Source organism: Symphodus melops, assembly GCF_947650265.1.
Source record: "Symphodus melops genome assembly, chromosome: 2".
NCBI classification, from domain to species: domain Eukaryota; kingdom Metazoa; phylum Chordata; class Actinopteri; order Labriformes; family Labridae; genus Symphodus; species Symphodus melops.
The window spans coordinates 29,987,065-30,004,701 of record NC_136692.1 but is presented as its reverse complement, the minus strand read 5'-3'; the positions used below and the strand labels follow the sequence as shown (position 1 = coordinate 30,004,701).

Sequence of the window (17,637 nt, the reverse complement as noted above, 5' to 3'; positions counted from 1 at the left end):
CTCTGAATTAACTGTAAATATCTCACATGAGCAGAAAGCCAAACAAACTTAATTGCTCAGTTGATCCACAGACTCTGAGGGGAGGAGGTTGCCATGTTTGCAAATTGACTTGGATTGTTTGACTCGACTTGTCATCATCTCTTTGAATAACCGTAAACTTTCTCTCCCTCTGTCTCTGCAGGATGGCATGGGGAAGCTGCAGGTGACGAAGGAGGGCGTCAGACTGGAGGGCGTGTCTGAGTTCTTGTTGCCTTTATACGTCAAAGAGATCCAGTCTCGAAGGGTAAGACCACATGAAAGTTTGATGGATCTGACCCGTTTGTTAGTTGGTGATGTGATGATTACGATGCACGTGTGTGTGTGTGTGTGTGTGTGTGTGTGTGTGTGTGTGTGTGTGTGTGTGTGTGCCCTGATTCTCCAGCCTTCATAATGAGCAGCAGTCAGGCTGTCCGTCATGTGTGTGTGACATGATTACTGCACTGCATATGATCCAGCATTCCTCCAAACGTCCATCCATCACACACACAATCATCATTGATTCTGTCCGCTCGGGCAACACAGACACTATATGTCACTGTATATGGGACAATCTGTGTGTGTGTGTGTGTGTGTGTGTGTGTGTGTGTGTAGGAGCAGATCTCAGAGGGAGAGATAAATGCTGTGATAGTATTGGTTCCCAGAGTTCTGACATGGTCCACTGATGCTTCTTGCGGTGACTTTCCAGATTTCATAACAGCATCACTTTTACTGACATTTAAAAGCCTGTGGTGAAATCGCTAACGACAACGCCATATTACGGTGTACTGATTCAGCGTGCGACGTTATGCTAACGCTAGCACAGTACATGCACGTGCATATTTTACTAGCTCTTTAATTCTTATTGTTTTGATGCATATTTTTTATCTATTTTAATTTTTTGCACTGGGTGATTTTCTTCTGCTGTCCTGCTTTGCTGCTGTAAATAAAGGATTATCTTAGCTATCTTATCTTAGCATCTTTTGAGAAACACCGCTGACAGGTGCGCTTGCTGTCTTGGAAAAACACACATTATTTTCCCCGGTGGAGTTCAACAACAAGAATGAATCAGTGAGCAGCAGGAAGGAAAGCTTCTCTCACTGGAACGAAGCGCTCAGGTTAAACAATGAAACGCCTCTTGAGAGCCCGTTGTTGCAGACACTGAAGACCCAGGTGCAAATCAGGTCAGGAGGAGACGCTCCATACAAACAGCTGTCTACATTTAAAACACGAGCTGCACGCTGGACTGACGGACAGGCGTGTTGACGGCGATGTGCTTCGATGGAGTCTGTTGCCTTTAAAGGTCAAATCAGTACAAACTGTAAAGTGTTATCTGAGATATGCAAGTTGTCAAAGCTCAATTCTGACTCCCGACACTGAATAATGTGAGCATTATATTTTGCTATGAACTCAGCTACTTTTTAACAGTAGGAGCTCTTTAGACCGGTCTGAGGGGCCACTCTGAAGGTCTCCTCTCAGGACAGAAAGCATCTTTACTCTGTCTCTTGCACTTGGATTATTGTCCATCAGTCACGTCTGCAACCTTCCTGGTGTTACAGTCGAAGTGAGTGACTTTTATGGTGTTGACTCTGTCTCAATCTCGATTCCTAAATGTCTCGGTTAGATCTGGTCTCGGTTAGTGTGGTCTTGACTACAACACTCTCGACATCATCCGTCAATAAAGTGTTCTTTGATTAAAAAAAAGCTGCAGAAAAGTAGACTGAACAGAAGAAGATCTGGCGCAGGGAGGACGGGAAGCTCCTGAAAAACGTGAGTGTGGAACAGAGGATGAGAGCGTGTCCTGATTAAACGAACAGGATGATTGTGAAGATAAAAAAAAGAAGAAGAAATGAAAGGAGTTTGAAGACAGGATGAGAGCGTGATGATGAACTGAGAGGAGTCACGGCGAGGAGATGGAGCGAGAGGTGCTGCAGAACAAGTGGAGGCTGATGAGGAGAAAAAGGTAATCAGGAGAGGAGAGGCTGCAGGAAGAGGAGATTAAAGCAGAATCAACAAACGGCTGGGAAGAACACGCACTTATGACTGCTGCAGATAAGATGCTGACTTGTCATATTTCATATTTATTGTTTAAGGACTTTTTGATGGTGAGAAATGCTAATATTAGTCATTTGTTCAAAAGTGTTTCCTTCATGTCTGCTCACAGAGGAAGAGAGCAGCTCTCTGATTGGTCCTTTAAATGACCTAGCCCAATAAACAAACAGACAGCCCAAGCAGGTGCCAGCCTGTTGACAGGCAGCTGGTCGTGGATGTGTGTATCTGACTTCAGAGTGTTTGCAGGTCGGCGTGATCTGGTGTGTGAAGCTCTCATCGCCCTGTATCCATCCACTCATTATTTGCCCCCAGAACTTATTTTTGTGTTTTCCCCTTGAACAGATTTTGATGTTTTGTGTCTGTGAGGAAGCCGGTGCACACTCTCGTCTGCATGCACTCCAGTGTGTGTACGGGGCTTATCGCCTTACATTAAAGCAAACAACAGGTCGTCCTCCCATTTTGTGAACAGCAGGTGCGCTCTTATTTTCATATTGACGGTCAGAGCGCTCTGACTGTGAAGTGAGGCTGCAGACGGGGGGGGGGGGGGGAGCATGCTGAATCAAAAGTATCCACTTAACTCCCCGAGGACACGACAGTCTTCTGCCTGTCTTGTGCAGAGACGAGCTGTGCAGAGACGGGAGAGACATAGAGCGACAGGGACAGATCATGAGCGCGTCGCTCCGAGGGACGTTTGTCTCCATGTGCTTCGGCTCATCGGGCCGAGGAGGCGTCCAAATCCAGACACGCCGGTCCACGAGGCGTCGGGCGCAGAGAGAGAGAGAGAAACGTCTTCAACCTTTATTTTGATTTCTATAGTTTGACCTGTACTGCAGCCAGCCAGGAGGGGGCGCTCCACGTGCTTCAGCTTCACGTCCATCTTTTCGTACTGCCTACGACACAGTTTGTCACACCTCGTTTATCCTGATCTCCTGCTCCCCATGGCAGGAACGTTTCAGAGTATTTGTAGAAAGATCGTAATTCATATACATACATTTAAAATCATTAAAAAAAAGAAATAAATGGTGTTACTTGTATTATTAATTCAAGAAAATACTGATTTTAGTTTCCTTTCTTGAGACCTACTGTCAAAGTACAACATCTTATTTTTCCTTTCTTGCCAAAGACTCAGAATAAGTGCAGCAGCATCGAGTCTTTCCCAACAGATTGAACATCACAAAACAGGAAATGAACGAAGTGGAGCTCGCTCAAAAGTAAACAAATCATTGAAATGATAGCGTGTCATTAGAAGACTAAATAAAGACACACAAAGTGGAGGATCTAGAGAGCCTCCCTTTGGGCTGCAGCTACGAGAGCAGACGAGAGTTCTTCATCACAGAGAGCGACGCTGAAGTGGACGAGAGTGAGCGACAGATAATGAGGAGAGGGAACGAACCGAATACAGGACAGAAAGGAGGACGACATGTTGCTGCAGACATCAGAGTCTGATGTGAGATAGGAGGAGGAGAAGGTGCTCAATATGTTTTCATTCCTGAGACGAGACGAGCTGCGTCTGGACGCTTCTCAGTCAGGACACAGGCTTCAGTGGGACATTGCTTGAACAGCTCGTCAAAAAAAAAAAAAAAATGTCTTCAATCGACCTTCGGGGACAAATAAAGTTTTTTGAATTAAATTGAAAAAATGTCTGTTAGCAATACCATCACATCTAGACAACAACGAAGTCAGCAGCTAAAGCGTCTAACGAGGTCCGAACACTCGAGGTTTATTTAAACACATTTTGCATTGTGCTTGTTGGGTCGGGTTTACTTTGTGAACGTCTGTCTGTTGCTGCTGTTGGATCTGTCTGGACTGAATGATTGAATGAGAGGTACTTTATTTAAGATGTACTCCATGAATCTGCACAACCTCATTCATACCTCAAAGGCCCAAACCAAAAAGTGCTCTCCAAATCTGAATGACATTTTCTCTGCTCATGTTTTTGTTTTCTGTCTCACCATCCGTGTGTGAATGTGCTGATGCTGTCCCACATATTTAGGCCTTAAGTTCACTTTAACAAAGATACACTGCACAAAACGCCTCTAAGCTTCCTGACATGTAAATGTAAAGAGAATGAACAGAGCTGACATCCCTCCCACGCTGCGGTACTCTGGCCTTTTTGTTTTTTAAAGGAACATTACGTGCACACGTGCACAAACAGGGGCCATTCCCAGCAGAGCAGCGTGTGGAAGGTAAATGGAACATCGTGACTCCCAGTGAGAGCTGAACACCGAACATGAAGCACAACAACAGACAGGACGCAGCGAGTTATGTGATTGGCTGGATGTAGGAACAATGAGTTATGAGACAACGTGCTCTGAGCTTCCTTCTTTGTGTTTGTTTGTTGTAGTTAGTCGTTGTTGTTGTTGTTGTGTGGCCTCTTCATTCATTGGCTGGACTGGAGGAGGGTGAGTGAATGGATGTGATGTAACGTACACCTGTGAAGCAGAGGTGAATGAGAGAGAGGAGAGGTGATAACGTCCCGTTATTGTTTTAAACCTCTTTTTACCTTTTGGAAAAAAATAAAAAATCTTTAACGCTGACGCTGAAGAGTTGCAGCTCGCTCTGAGTTTGAGCCAGCACGCCTGCTTCTCCAGTTTGTTCCAGTGGTCCTTCGGCGCTGCGCATTATGCCGCCATTACACAGGCGTCACGCTGGACAGAATAAAAAAAGACCCTGACAGGAGATCAGACAAGGAAACGCACAAAGCATCCGATGAATTTCAAAATAAAACACGATATACGGACTGACAACCTTCATCATTTTATCAGCTTTACGTCAAAACAGGCACCAAAGGAACAACAGAGCAACATGCTGTTTGCACTCTTTAGTCCTGTGTGATCTTGTAGTTCTACGAGCCTGTTGCTCCCTTCCTGTATTTCATTACCCACTCTCTCTCTCTCTCTCTCGCCCAAATTTCCAGCTCCAGAGCTGCTGTCCTGTCTCAGCAATAAAAGCAGGAAAATGAATTTTTAGAAAGATGAACAAAGTGAAAAGCTCACCAGTGCAAATGTTTGATCTTGATCATTTCTGACAGCTATGCAGGGTAACAGCCTCGAGGCAGGTCTGCATGTAGTGAGTAAAATGAAACATCAGCAAAGTCATGCAGGTTTGAGGCGTGCATGTATTCAGACGGCAGGTGTAGGGCTTGAGCAACTGGCAGCATGGCAACACGCATGATCCAGGGAAGAAAACACTGGCAGGATGTGGAGGAAACCGAAGAGCACAATCAGGAACTCTGCAGGACTTTGGAGTCACGTGGGAGTGTTTGAGAGTCGTAGGACCTGAAGCGACGACTGTGTGGCCTCAGAATGAAGCTGAGCAGCAGCCAAACGCTCAGCCAGCCCTGGAACAACATCACAACACGGGACTTGGAGGATACCTCACACAGAACTATGCATGTGCTTTGACACTTCTTGCAGGGAAACATGGCAGACGACAGTTCAGACCAGGGCGCCGCTAATACACTCGGCTCGACGTTTTTCGTCTTAGGCCAGGAGACGATTCTCTGAAATAGTTCCATGTGTGTTATTTCCTCCAATAAAAGCAAACATTAACAGCAATTTCAAAACAGACACATGTCAACACTGAGTCCGGCAGAAGTGCTGCAAGTCAACTGTGGTCACCTAGCAACAGTAAGCAGCAGTGAGAGGTGGTCTGACTCGACGGTGGTGGTGCAGCTGCCAGCCCAGAGAAAGCTTGAGGTGGACACAGATGTTTCAAAACGTTCCACCCTAAAACAGAAGTTAAAAGTACAACAGTGTTAAAGAGGGAGCGAGAAGCAGAGTGTACATCCCTGCAGAGACGACTCAGCGTTAGGCCGTGTCGTTATCCGTGTAATCGTTGTCTCACGTTACTCAGCTTTACTGCTTGCACAAAGTCGGCGAACCCGAGTGATGTCTCAGGTTTGATACTAATAAATCCATAAATCCACCTTGCCCAAAACAATCTGTCTCATCATTCTTCTTGTTAGCTTTAAACATGTGGAACCTGACAGCCCTTCCTCTCCTTTAGCATGTTATGAATGAGCCTCTCCAATGTTGACATATAGCCACGGCTTGTAGTCGTCATGGTAACAGTTGAATACACACACTGAACACATACTTTGCATGATAACAGTTTGCAAACAACGTCGAGAAGACGATCGCAGAGTCAGACTTGCATAGACCCGGTGATCCAGCATTACTGAAGATTTTCAGTCCACATGCTTGTTTGACGTCTTGGCCGGTTTGCCAGAAGAGGGGCGGGCTTGCTCAGACTTGACCTGGACTTTCTCCTGCCTGACCTCGAGTATTTTTTCTGCAGACAGTCAAAGTGGGCTGATGTGAAAAGGCAGCAGGATATTCTCCCAGTGGGAACGGGAGTTTGGAACTGTGACTGCTGTGCAGTGCACAGAGAGTCTGTACGCGACCACTACGACATCTCCGTGCACATGAGTTTCCCCTTCTCCAGTATGTTGATGTTGTCACTCTGTTGGACGACACATAGCATATCAACTATTGTCATTATAGCGTCCTGTCACGGACTCGTCTACTTCAACATTGTTTTTTTCCATTGCATCTTACCGGAGGAAATCCCCCCCCCCCCCCCCCGGTCTGGCAGGGACTGACTCCAGCTGTGAGGAGCATAACATGAAATCCTCGGTCGGTAGAATCTCCAGAGCAGTGCTCCAGTAATTATCTACATATCATTATATAGATAATATTATCCGGAGTACAAATGTGAAAACGACTCTGTGGGCACCAAAGTGCACCAAACCCAGTTGCGATGTATTTAAAGCTTTAAAAGGACACACTGAATATGCAGTGTCCCCTCTCTGCTCTGTTCCTGCACAAGCCTGTCTTTAGTGGCATACGCACACACACACACACACACACACAGAAACACTGACTCCAGCAACTTGGTCCTATAATTGTCCCCATAGGGACCCCATGACGACCTATCACCACCACAGGAGGCACAAAGAAAACTTCATTTATCCGTCCCCCTCGCTGTCCCCTTCTCTCGCCCTCTCTCTCTTTGATTTGACTTTTCTTCTCGTGTCTCTTTTCCTTGTTATTAGGGCGTTTCTTCCTCCGCCCCCCTGTCCGTGACATTTCTCTCTCTCTCACCTCCTCTCTGTGTCTTTGTTGTTGTGTCTCTCTCCCACCCCTGCACTGATACCGGCTCCCTGGAGACAGGCCTTGTTATGTGCAGCAGACTGCCTGGATGAGGGGGGGGTGGGGTGGGGTGGGGGGGGCTGGGATCTTGGGGGTGGAAGAAGAAAAACCTCCTGCACACACAGTGGAGCTCGAGCCGACATATTATGCATGTGAAGGGACCGAGGTTATATAAAGAAGGCATGTAAAGGGATAATTGAAAATGCAAAAGAGATGATTGCAATATAAAAACAATAATGAATGTGTTTCACGTAATGAAAAAGCTCAAACAAAACAATAATTGAAACAGTTCCCTCGTCTGTTCCCCGCCCTGCAGCTCCGGGCGGCTGAAAAATAAAGGGTGGTGGGTGAAGGTAGGAGGATGCCATAACTTTATTTTTACTGTTTGTCACTTTTAGATTTATTACTCCTTCCCTCCGCCTCATACTTTCTCCGTGCGTCTCCTCTGGGGACCTGAGCTAGCTGAAACTTCTCCAACTCTGTGGCCGTAATTGAATAGCAGAGAGTTCTAATGGAACATTAGGCTGTTCCTGTCTTGGCAGGCCCTATTGATTTGGACTTTGCAGCATTGTAAACAATCGGGGATAAATGTAACTGAGCAGATGCAGACCTTGGTATGGGCTATAACTCCAGGACTATTGCTGTGGAACTGTTGCGCTGTGGCAGGCCTCGATGTTACGCTGTGTTTTGGTTTCACTTTAATAGCGTGTTTCTCGGGGCAACAAGGTCGTGCAACTTTCTTCAAAGAAAAACAACAGAAACTCGGGTTGTTTGGCGTGTTCGTGGTGATGGAAAGAACCGGCACACGGTCCGACTGTCGAGCACTCCTGATCTTAATGGAGTGTCACCTGAGCAGCACGATGCCGTCAGCTTTCTTCTCATTTTAATAGCTTTTTTTTTTTTCTTTTTGTTTTTGGTCACAGCCAGGAAACACAGTCGCCCGCTTTCATATCCACGCCGCTTTTCATCTTTGTTAAGGCGGCGCCTTTCATGTACAAAAAAACCCAACATCTCGAGCTATCAATCGGACAAACTGTTGACAGGAAGTCCGACCGCCAGGAACGTTTGATACAAATTGCTTTTCATCCTCAGCGGGTGTGCGATGTCACATGAGACGTTGCTCATGATGAGGAACTCCAATTCAATTTAAATGAAATTACACGGTGTCAACGTGCCAGGATTTGTTATGAATTAAGACATGTTCTGAAATGTAGACGACGTCTGAAAATGTGGATTTGTTCCTGTTGATTCTTCTAAAAGTTTGTTGAGAACAAAGCGAGAACCCTCACGCTGAGCCTCCGTGTTCTTTCTTTTTGTACTTTGGGTCACAGTACCTCCATGTCTGACTGCATGACTTTTAAAATAGACATTTTATTCAATATGAGTCGACACAGGAGAAGGGAATGTTCTGCAACAAGTCACATTACCACCTATTTTCAACAGCAGAGTCCATGTCACTTATCTACATGAGCTGCAGTTATACAAATAATCTGAAGAAATTACTTCAGTTCACATCTTTCCCTTCTCTTCAACCTCTGTAAATCAGTGTCCTCGCTCCTCTTCATCGTGTGTGTGAAGTGTGTTGTTGTAAATCCACTCTGATCCTGTATTTGATCATGTCTATAAACCCCTCTATTTCAGCCCTGCTCAGAACAGGCTGTTTCTGTGTCTGTAGCTTTAAATATGTAAATGAGCTGTGTCTGACCACGCCCCCTCTCTGGAAGGGCTCGGGTGTACTCGCTGCTTTCTGGCTCCGTGTCCTATTGTTTACGGTGAGAAGGCAGACTCAGAGGGCAGAACAAACACCTAGCTGTGGGAGTGTCACCCACCTGGGGGAGGGGCTACTGCCCTTTGTGATGTCATGAAGGGAACATCTCCAAACGGTCTGTTTGAGCACACATTTTCTGAAAAGTGGAGCAGGCAGAAGACGGAGAGGATGGACTTCTCTCATCATTGGGGGGTTTGTAGACAGAACACATTAGTGATAGAGGAACATGGGGAAGTCAATTTGATCAGGAAGTCCTCCCTGACTCTTAACTTTCTTCACTTGATCCCACTGAGTTTCTTTTCAGCTGCTTTGAAACGCTTCATTACAAAATGATGTGCAGCTTTCTACACATAAAGCAGTCGCTGCTCCCTACATGAAAACGTATTGCGCCCCCATTGGAGGTGAATGACTACGACACGGTGTCGGCGATAATAAGTGTCCGCGTTGGAAGACGAGCGCCTCCCCGAGCAGACGCACGCAGGTTTCTCGACAGACGTCCTGTGCGACATTAAAACAGATATCGGATAAGAAGTTGAAGCGGCCACAGAAGTTCAATGTAATATAATTGAAAGAGAAGATAGAAACGTCTGGCTGAGAGGTTGCAGTGGAGATAATTTGATCGTCTCTCCAGAAGCAGGAATACAGTCATAATGTTTTTATTCAGGACTGAGCTTGATATGGTGTGTAGTCCAGCGTGTGGCCGTGCATGTGCTCGCAGCACTCCCGCTAATCGTCTGCCTGCGATGACAAATGTCCACAAATCTGGTGTGTCTGTCGCTCGAGTGTCCAGCGAGTGCGTTCGCCCCAGACGTGGTCGCGACCCGTTTAAAAATAGTCCCCATTAACATTTAACAGCATTTTTCAGAATGTCAGGAGAATGAAAGTCACATCAGGCCGGGAGGGGGAAGAGAGGAAACGAGACAAAAATGAATAAGAATTAATCCCTTGCTCTGAAAGATCATTCCATCCCTGCCGCCAGCTTCTGTCTCAGAGGTCACGTCAAGCGAGAGAGCCACAAGAAAAAACAAAAAACAAAAAAAAAAACCCTCGTCAGGAAAGTTAGCCTAAGAACAAGGGCACATCCTGCAGCCGCATGGTGAATGCAAGACTTCTGATGATGCTGTCATGAAAACAGATAATCCCCCACTAAAAAATCCATCACAACAAAGTCACTACTTCCTCTTCTCACCAAACATTTCCCTTTAAGATTTTCAGGCCCGCAAATCAAAGCACGACAAAAAACAAGAATTAGAAATGATAGCAGAGCTTGGCCTACTTTCAGTCTGATCCTGCTCACATGAAAAGACCCCCACATAGCATCTGGTCCTGACCAGGACCCCGTGCCTTCAAGGCCTGGCACGTCATGACAGCAACTGTCCACGATCAAACACCCGGGGCGCCGGTGGCCTAGTGGTGAGATCGCGTAGGTATTGTGCAATGCTCAATGTCACTCTGCTTCAAACGTATCTCTCAGCATCAGAATCGCTTTTATTGCAAAGTGCACTCACACATACCAGGAATTTATCTTGATGTATTGGTGCACAAACTGTTAACATGAGAAATAAGGCTACAATGGCTACCCATGTGTTTACAATTGATTTTAAGATATATATATATATTTTTAAAGCTCTTAATGATCTTAATGAGCTTTTATTTATCCCATTTGTGTTGAACTTATGAGCCGACTGAAGCCCTCAGGTCTTCCAGAAGTGGTCTCTTAGTCGTTCCACATGTCCGAACTTAAACCTTCGTTGAGGCGTATTTCGTGTTATCACAGTCTGGGGAACAGTTCAGCTGGAGACCTGAGGGCAGAGCACGATGTTAACAGTTTTAAAAGCAAACTCAAGACCGACCTTTTTAGTCTGGCTTTTAACTGAATCTCATTTTGTCTCAATTAGTTTTATTACATTTGTAACCTCCAGTGTTTCCTCATAGAATAATTAATGATAGTGTTTCCTCGGTCCGTCAGTACCTGTTTTAATCTCGTTATTGTACAATTAGTTTTTAAATTGTGGGGCGGGGGAGGGAGTGTTGTGTTGTTGCTGTTTGATTTATCACCATGTGAAAGTACTTTTTTCTGCAGCGCTTTACAAACAAAGTTTGATTGATTGATAAAGAAACCTGCCGGTGAAAACGTGAACAAACGGCCTGGCAGTGGTTTTAGGCCTTAAATATGGATATACATCAAAATAATCAATCCTGTTTGCTGATGGTCTCTGGTGATTTTGTGGGTCGTGGAAAGGCATCAGCGCTCATTTCAATCCGTTACATAAGCAGCTAAAAACTCCTGGTGGTAGCTTTAACAAACGGGCCGTATATCTGCACCGAAGCACCCCGATCCCCCGCTCGGTAATTTATTGGCTTCGGGCATCCTATCTCTCCACGTCCATAAATGCTGCATTGCTGGCATGAAGACAGTAGTAACCGTTGAGCACAAGGCCATCAGCTGTGTGCCAGCACTCCATTTAATGTTTGATTTAGAGAACTACACACACTCAGGGTCATTGATAGTTGGCTGGGTTTCTTCTCGAGCGAAGTTATAGTTTCGGCTTTATCACCCAAACTAAACTTACTCTGCTTCTTGCCTGCTGTCGCACTGTGTTTGCCCCGTCCTCCTGTAACAACCAGCTGCAGGAGGACAGCCATGTTTAACAGCTGAATGGGCTTTAGAGCGTAAAGACTATTCTCTCTATTTCTAAGTTTGAATCCCAGCCCGTCCTGGTTTCTTCATGCAGTAATTGGCATAATGATCCGGCCGGCAGATAGCTTTGTACAGACAAATTTATCTTTCAGCCTACAGCGAGTTTCATTGATAGCATCAGTGGGGAAATGAGCGTCTATATTAGGTGAAGGGACATCGAAGACAGAGATGTTTCATTGCACAGCCGGAGCGATGCATTCAGAGCGGCGGTGAGGCGTTCGCTCGGTGTAATCACCGTGTCAAATTAAGAGTGTAGGATGTATGCTCTAACATGACGAGGGATTCATGTTAACCACGCAGGAATCACAGCATGATGAATAACAAGTGGAGCTTAGCTAGAAGAGCGTCTGAAGGGTTTAAATGAACATCAGGAATCAAACATTTTGTGAAAACGGACTCAACTCGTGACATCAAATACTTCCAACAGCCATCAAATCGAGAGAAATCTTTAATTTCATAGCTGCGACATGACGTGTCTTCTTGTGGCCACGACAGACGCAGCATGTTTACCGTTGCCGTGGAAACGACTGCTGCATAATGAAGCGTGAGCTGCTGTGCGTGCATACATCTGCTCGTCTGTAAATATATAAATAGAAATATATATTCTCTTCCTCAGGTCGGTTGCGCCCAGCGTGATGTTAATGACTTAAATGACAATTGAACAATCCTGTGAGGGTTTTCTATACCCCCACACACACACACACACCTTTGGTTTCAGACGTTATTCAGAACCACTCGCTGAGGCGGACTGATCTATGCTGTGATTTGCCTCTTGTCCAATTAGGACGCTCCGTCAGAACCCACAAGTGAACACCGACATCGTTTAATAAAACAACTCTTCATCAGATCGTAATATTTCATTCATATGTTCAGCATATTTTCGAGACACAACCCTCTCTCTCTCTCTCTCTCTCTCTCTCTCTCTCTCTCTCTCTCTCCCTCTCTCTCTCTCTCTCTTCAAAGATACCCTTTAAATGATATATCCAAGGATTGAGCTGTGACAGATCCTCGTGTGTGCTTGGCTGCTCCAATCATCGTTCTACTCATCATCTCTAAACACAACAACTCTGACTGACACTGAGAGGGAAAAAAAAAAAGCAAACTCTAATGTCACAAATGTAACCGCTCACTTTGTGAATTATGTAACTCTCTTTTCACGTTTGTGAGCTAACACTTCCCCTCAAGCAGCTGGCGGTGCATTCAGCTGTGCCTTTGGAGGGATCCTCTGAAAATCAATGTTGACTTTTTACTAAACATGCACCCTAATATTCCACCTACGCGTTTATAAAGCAATATTTCCTGCTGATTCTTTGGACATTGCTTATCGCCGTTATCCATTTAGCATGTGCAGGACGCACCGAGTTTACACCAGACTGACATTGCTTTGATTCACACAGCAGCACACACACACCTTGTCCTGGCTGGTATTACGCATGCACAGGTTGTTTCTAGGGGAACGGTCACATTCCTCTGTGTGAAATTAATTAAGGGTGGACATTTGAATTAATTAACTGGATGGGAGTGTGGTATTACACTCCTCTGGCCTTATGGCATTAAACACACACTCATTTTTTGTACTGAGGAAACACACACACACACACACACACACACACACACACACACAGATTAGATTTAATTACCAGTGTGCAGATCATTGGAACAATGTGGTTCAGCCTTAATTACATATCGTACCACTCCTCTCTCTGCATGTATGAGCGGATGTGACTGACTACGAGAGGGGAAGGACGAGGATCAGGCGAGCGTCCTCCAACATAAAACAGACTGCAGCGAAAGCACGTTTCATTTTCTGCTGTTCCTCTGGAGCATGCACATCTTGGGAACATTTGTCTCGTGTGCTAAATCAGCCGCAAAGGCAAACCTTCATAATTAAACCTATAGAAAACCCTCACAGGAATATTCAATCTAATGCCAGTATTTTGACTGTATTTGAAGGTAAACGCTGTCTAACTTCCAAACATGCATTGATAGAGTTTCAGAGCTAGACTTTCAATAGGTACGTTTGTTAAAATGGGCGGGACCGGCTGCAAGTCTGCAGCCACTCATCATCTTCACCAGATACCTTCCACACAAATAAACATTTTAAATCATTTAAAATAGTCAATATGAACAGTAGTTGAATCTAAAATAGAGCTTTAATCCTCACACGAAGAATGTGTGCCTTCTTGTTCCAGTAGATGCAGCATGACACCTCCGCTATTCTGAAGCCTTGGCTCTCCTCCAGAGACACCCCTCCAACCCCCCTCCAACCCACTCACGTTCACATGCAAGGACTCATCAGTCAGACGCACCACAACTAAGCACAAGCAGCAGAGATTGTCCTTGGCTCCAGTCACCTGTGGCCTGCATTGTTGTGTTAGCATGCTTATGTTAGCGCTTTTTGGTTAGCATTGCTTTATATTGACACAGAATGACTGACTCACATGTTGCTCTATATTCAGGATGGTTTATTATGCCTGTGAAGGTCCAATGTGTCAGTCCAGTTTGTGGTTTGCATTCTCTAACTGGCAGTGACGTTGAATAAAGAGAGGGTAAAATGGCGTCAAACAGGATGAAAGACCCTTGTTGTAGTTAAACACCAACACGCAAAGTTTCATTACCGTTTGAAGGACAGGAAGTAGTTTATTATATTTGGATAAGCCTTTGTTTAAATGACAGGCTGCCTTGGTAAAAACAGACTCGGGGATAAGTAACCACGTGGATCTATAATCTGCTTTATTAATGCCACCGAAGTCCCGAGGCAAATTGAAAGGACAACACCACATGGTTGAGTGCCCAAGGTCTGCAGAATAAATTGAAGAAAGTACTGCGATAGCAGCAGAGATTAAGTAGCACACAGATTTGTTGATTAAGTAGCACAGTTTGCCACTGGCTTACATGTGGAATATTTCCACTCAACCTGCCAAAACAGTGCAACTGCTGTGTCGGTAATGTTGGATTGGAGCCATCTTTCTTAGCAAACAGATGGCAGACCGGCGTGTCAGACATCTTGTATTCTGTGGTCGAGGTGCACTGAAAACACCGATTCACCTCATTGGCTAAAAACAATGGAGTCTGAATTAATAATTAGGCCTACTTTGTTTTTATCGGAGACATCTACAAACATCCTCACAACTTCAGAGACACATCCAAAGGGATTAAAATAAACGTGAGCTGAGTGGCAGCAGGGAAAACGGATTGGGCATGCCAATATGTCTGCTTTTAAACGAGGCTCATCCAATCACTCGAGGCCACAGTCTTTCTTTTCTGCCCTGCCAACCCCAGATCTACATGGGGAGGAATTTCTTAACGTGTTTTGCCAGACTTTCAAGAGCTGCTTCCCTTCATTAAAAAGTGAAATCTTATAGAGGCCGGGATCAAAACGATTAAAGCGACGTTTCATCTTATTTGGTGGATTTACAATAAACATTGTACACACACACACACGCACACACTTGGTTTTCTGTTTAAGTTGAAGTTGATAATGTCTCCTAATAGGGAATCAAGGGATGGCAAACTTTTATGAGACACCGTCTGAGGGAAATACTTCTTCCAGGACTCTGTTTTTCAGAGTTTTCCCCTCTTGGTGCCTTCTTGGGGTCTTCTTCTTGGGAAAATCATAAAGGATTAAGGTGATCTTGACACTCCACTGTGCCTGGGACCAGCACAGACACGCAGCAATAGATCTGCCAGTGAGAGAGTCCCAGTGCTGCACTCTGTCGGCCTCACACAGCTGAGGTGATAACTGAAAACTGTCTCCTCTGTTAAAGATGTCGCCGACTGGCAAAGCAGTGGGACAAATAAAAAACCAATAATCACACCAAATCAACAGGACGCTATCATGTTGCTCCAAAGAGGACGTCTGAGATAACCAGGGATCCAGTCGAAATAGCCTCTATACCCCTGAACGAAACATGGCGAGCAGCTTCTGGTGTTGCCATAGACAGAACTCTGAATCACATGACGTTATCATTATCTGCTGAAACTGCAAATCAAAGGGTCACCGTTGGCTAACCTGGTGGAACCATGAACCAAGTCTGAGTTCTTACAGCAACGACCACGGTCCATCTCTGGCTGTTTAATCTGTGCTATCCCCCCGAGTCTCTGATAAATCTAGAGTTCAGGGGTCTTCAGCCAAGTGTCCTGGATCTACTTGAATCACATCACTTCTGATTCGTCACGTCTGGAACCAGCTAAATGAAGTAACTTTAACTGATCACAAACAGCAGACGTTGTTTCACTCTTACTTTTATCAATATGTGTTAACCCCCTGCGGCCTTCGCTTCGCTTTTAGGTGCCTTTATTATCATCATTGATCGTTGTGTTGGAGGTCGCTGCTCGAGCTGTTCCGTCATCGATAAAACAGAAAAAATAATGTTGTTCAGTTAAAAAAAAAAACATTCTTTATCCACTGGCAAGGTTTCTCGATAATACCACAAAACCATACATAAGATAATGGTCTGAAAAATAGCGGAGACGTTCAGTATATGGGTCACAAGAAGTGGGTTTTGAAGTACATCATTACACCACTCTATGAAAAGAAAAGTAATACGGACAGACGGATAGATCAAACACCGCTGAGGCTCCTGGAGGATAAAGACCCACATGTAAGTACACTGGAGTGGATGCATCATAGACAGAAAGCACGAGCCAAAACAGACAAACAATTCTGAGGAGAACAGGAGAAGGAGAGAGAAGAAGTTCAAGCATAAAGCGTTCCTACCTCTCATAGTTAAAGAATCCAGATTAGTTAGTTAGTAAATGAGAAGCCTCCACAGTGAAGACTGGAAATATGATGCACCGAGTCTGAGGAGCTTCTGACTCGCGTGATCACCTGAAATACAACCAGTCTGACTGACTGTGCTGTGTAGATCTTACAGTTAGTTCAGATGAATAACAGGAGAAAGTAAGAGGCCCAGCAGAGGGAGCACAAAGGACGGACTCAGCTTTGGATCCAGATTTAACAAGAATGTAAATATGGTCTTCAAGCTGGATCACAGATGACTGAGAGATCGAGGGGGGAGGTGTGATGCTGTTTTTCATTCTTCTTAAGTGTCTCGTCCTGAACAACCCTCGGACATCATTTACTGATGACATCTTTAAAAAGTCTGAACATTGTAGAATCAGGAGGATTAACTTCAGACAAACTGCCAGATTCATTATTTAGTGATTCAAAAAGGTGTCCATTAAAATAAAAAGCAAGGTTTACCCATGAATCGCATGAAACATCGATGAGCTCTCAGCGACGTCTCCAGTAAAGAGCCGTTTTGAATCCCAACAAAGGCGGTCGCCATGTTGGAAACACAGTCTCAACATCACCTCCCATCAGTCGAGAGACAGGTAAAGGTGTAAAGCTGAGGCGGACCTTATTCCCGATGGCAAACAGATGAGTGGTCAGCTAAATCCGCCCGCCCTGAATATGCAAAAGTATGCACAACTCTTATTAATATGATCCGATGGATGAGTAAAAACCTTAATACCATATATGAGCTATTCATTTCTCAACACTGGAGGTTGCTGCTTGGTGCCCACGTGCCACGCCCCTTGTTATGAGTATACATGACTCTTAGCCTTATATCATCAAAACCCCTCAAAAAAGACCCTCCTTCAATCCTTATAGATATCTATTATATTAAAATGAACATTTCCTCAGTTGTTTTTTTCCAAGCTGATTTGGTGCCTGATGGGGATTCTTTTGCTTTTGGAGCCATGTTTTTTTTTGCACTCGTGCACATGGATCCTTTTCCAAGCCGTGCGGTTGCTGCCTGGATACTCTGTCCACTGTGTGCTGCTTTGTCATGAGGAGACGAAGTAGCACAGTCAGCACATGGCTCATTTCACGCAGCTCTTGTCCTCTGTCCGCTCTTCAGATTCCTCAGTCCATTTTCTCTTTTTAATGAGAACTATTTCAGAGCTGTGTTCTTTTTCCCTTCTTGTAATTAATTAGCACT

General features: G+C 44.9%; 1 protein-coding gene across 2 annotated transcripts in view; it reads left to right on the top strand.

Moving 5' to 3' along the window:
* Nucleotides 1-17,637, top strand: part of LOC306818793 (zeta-sarcoglycan-like) — a 313,446-nt gene that overhangs the window by 209,095 nt on the left and 86,714 nt on the right. For both annotated transcript variants that reach the window (XM_079336511.1, XM_079336512.1), the window contains one exon: nt 182-283. In XM_079336511.1, the coding sequence (XP_079192637.1) occupies nt 182-283 (102 nt within the window). The remainder of the gene's footprint in view (nt 1-181; nt 284-17,637) is intronic.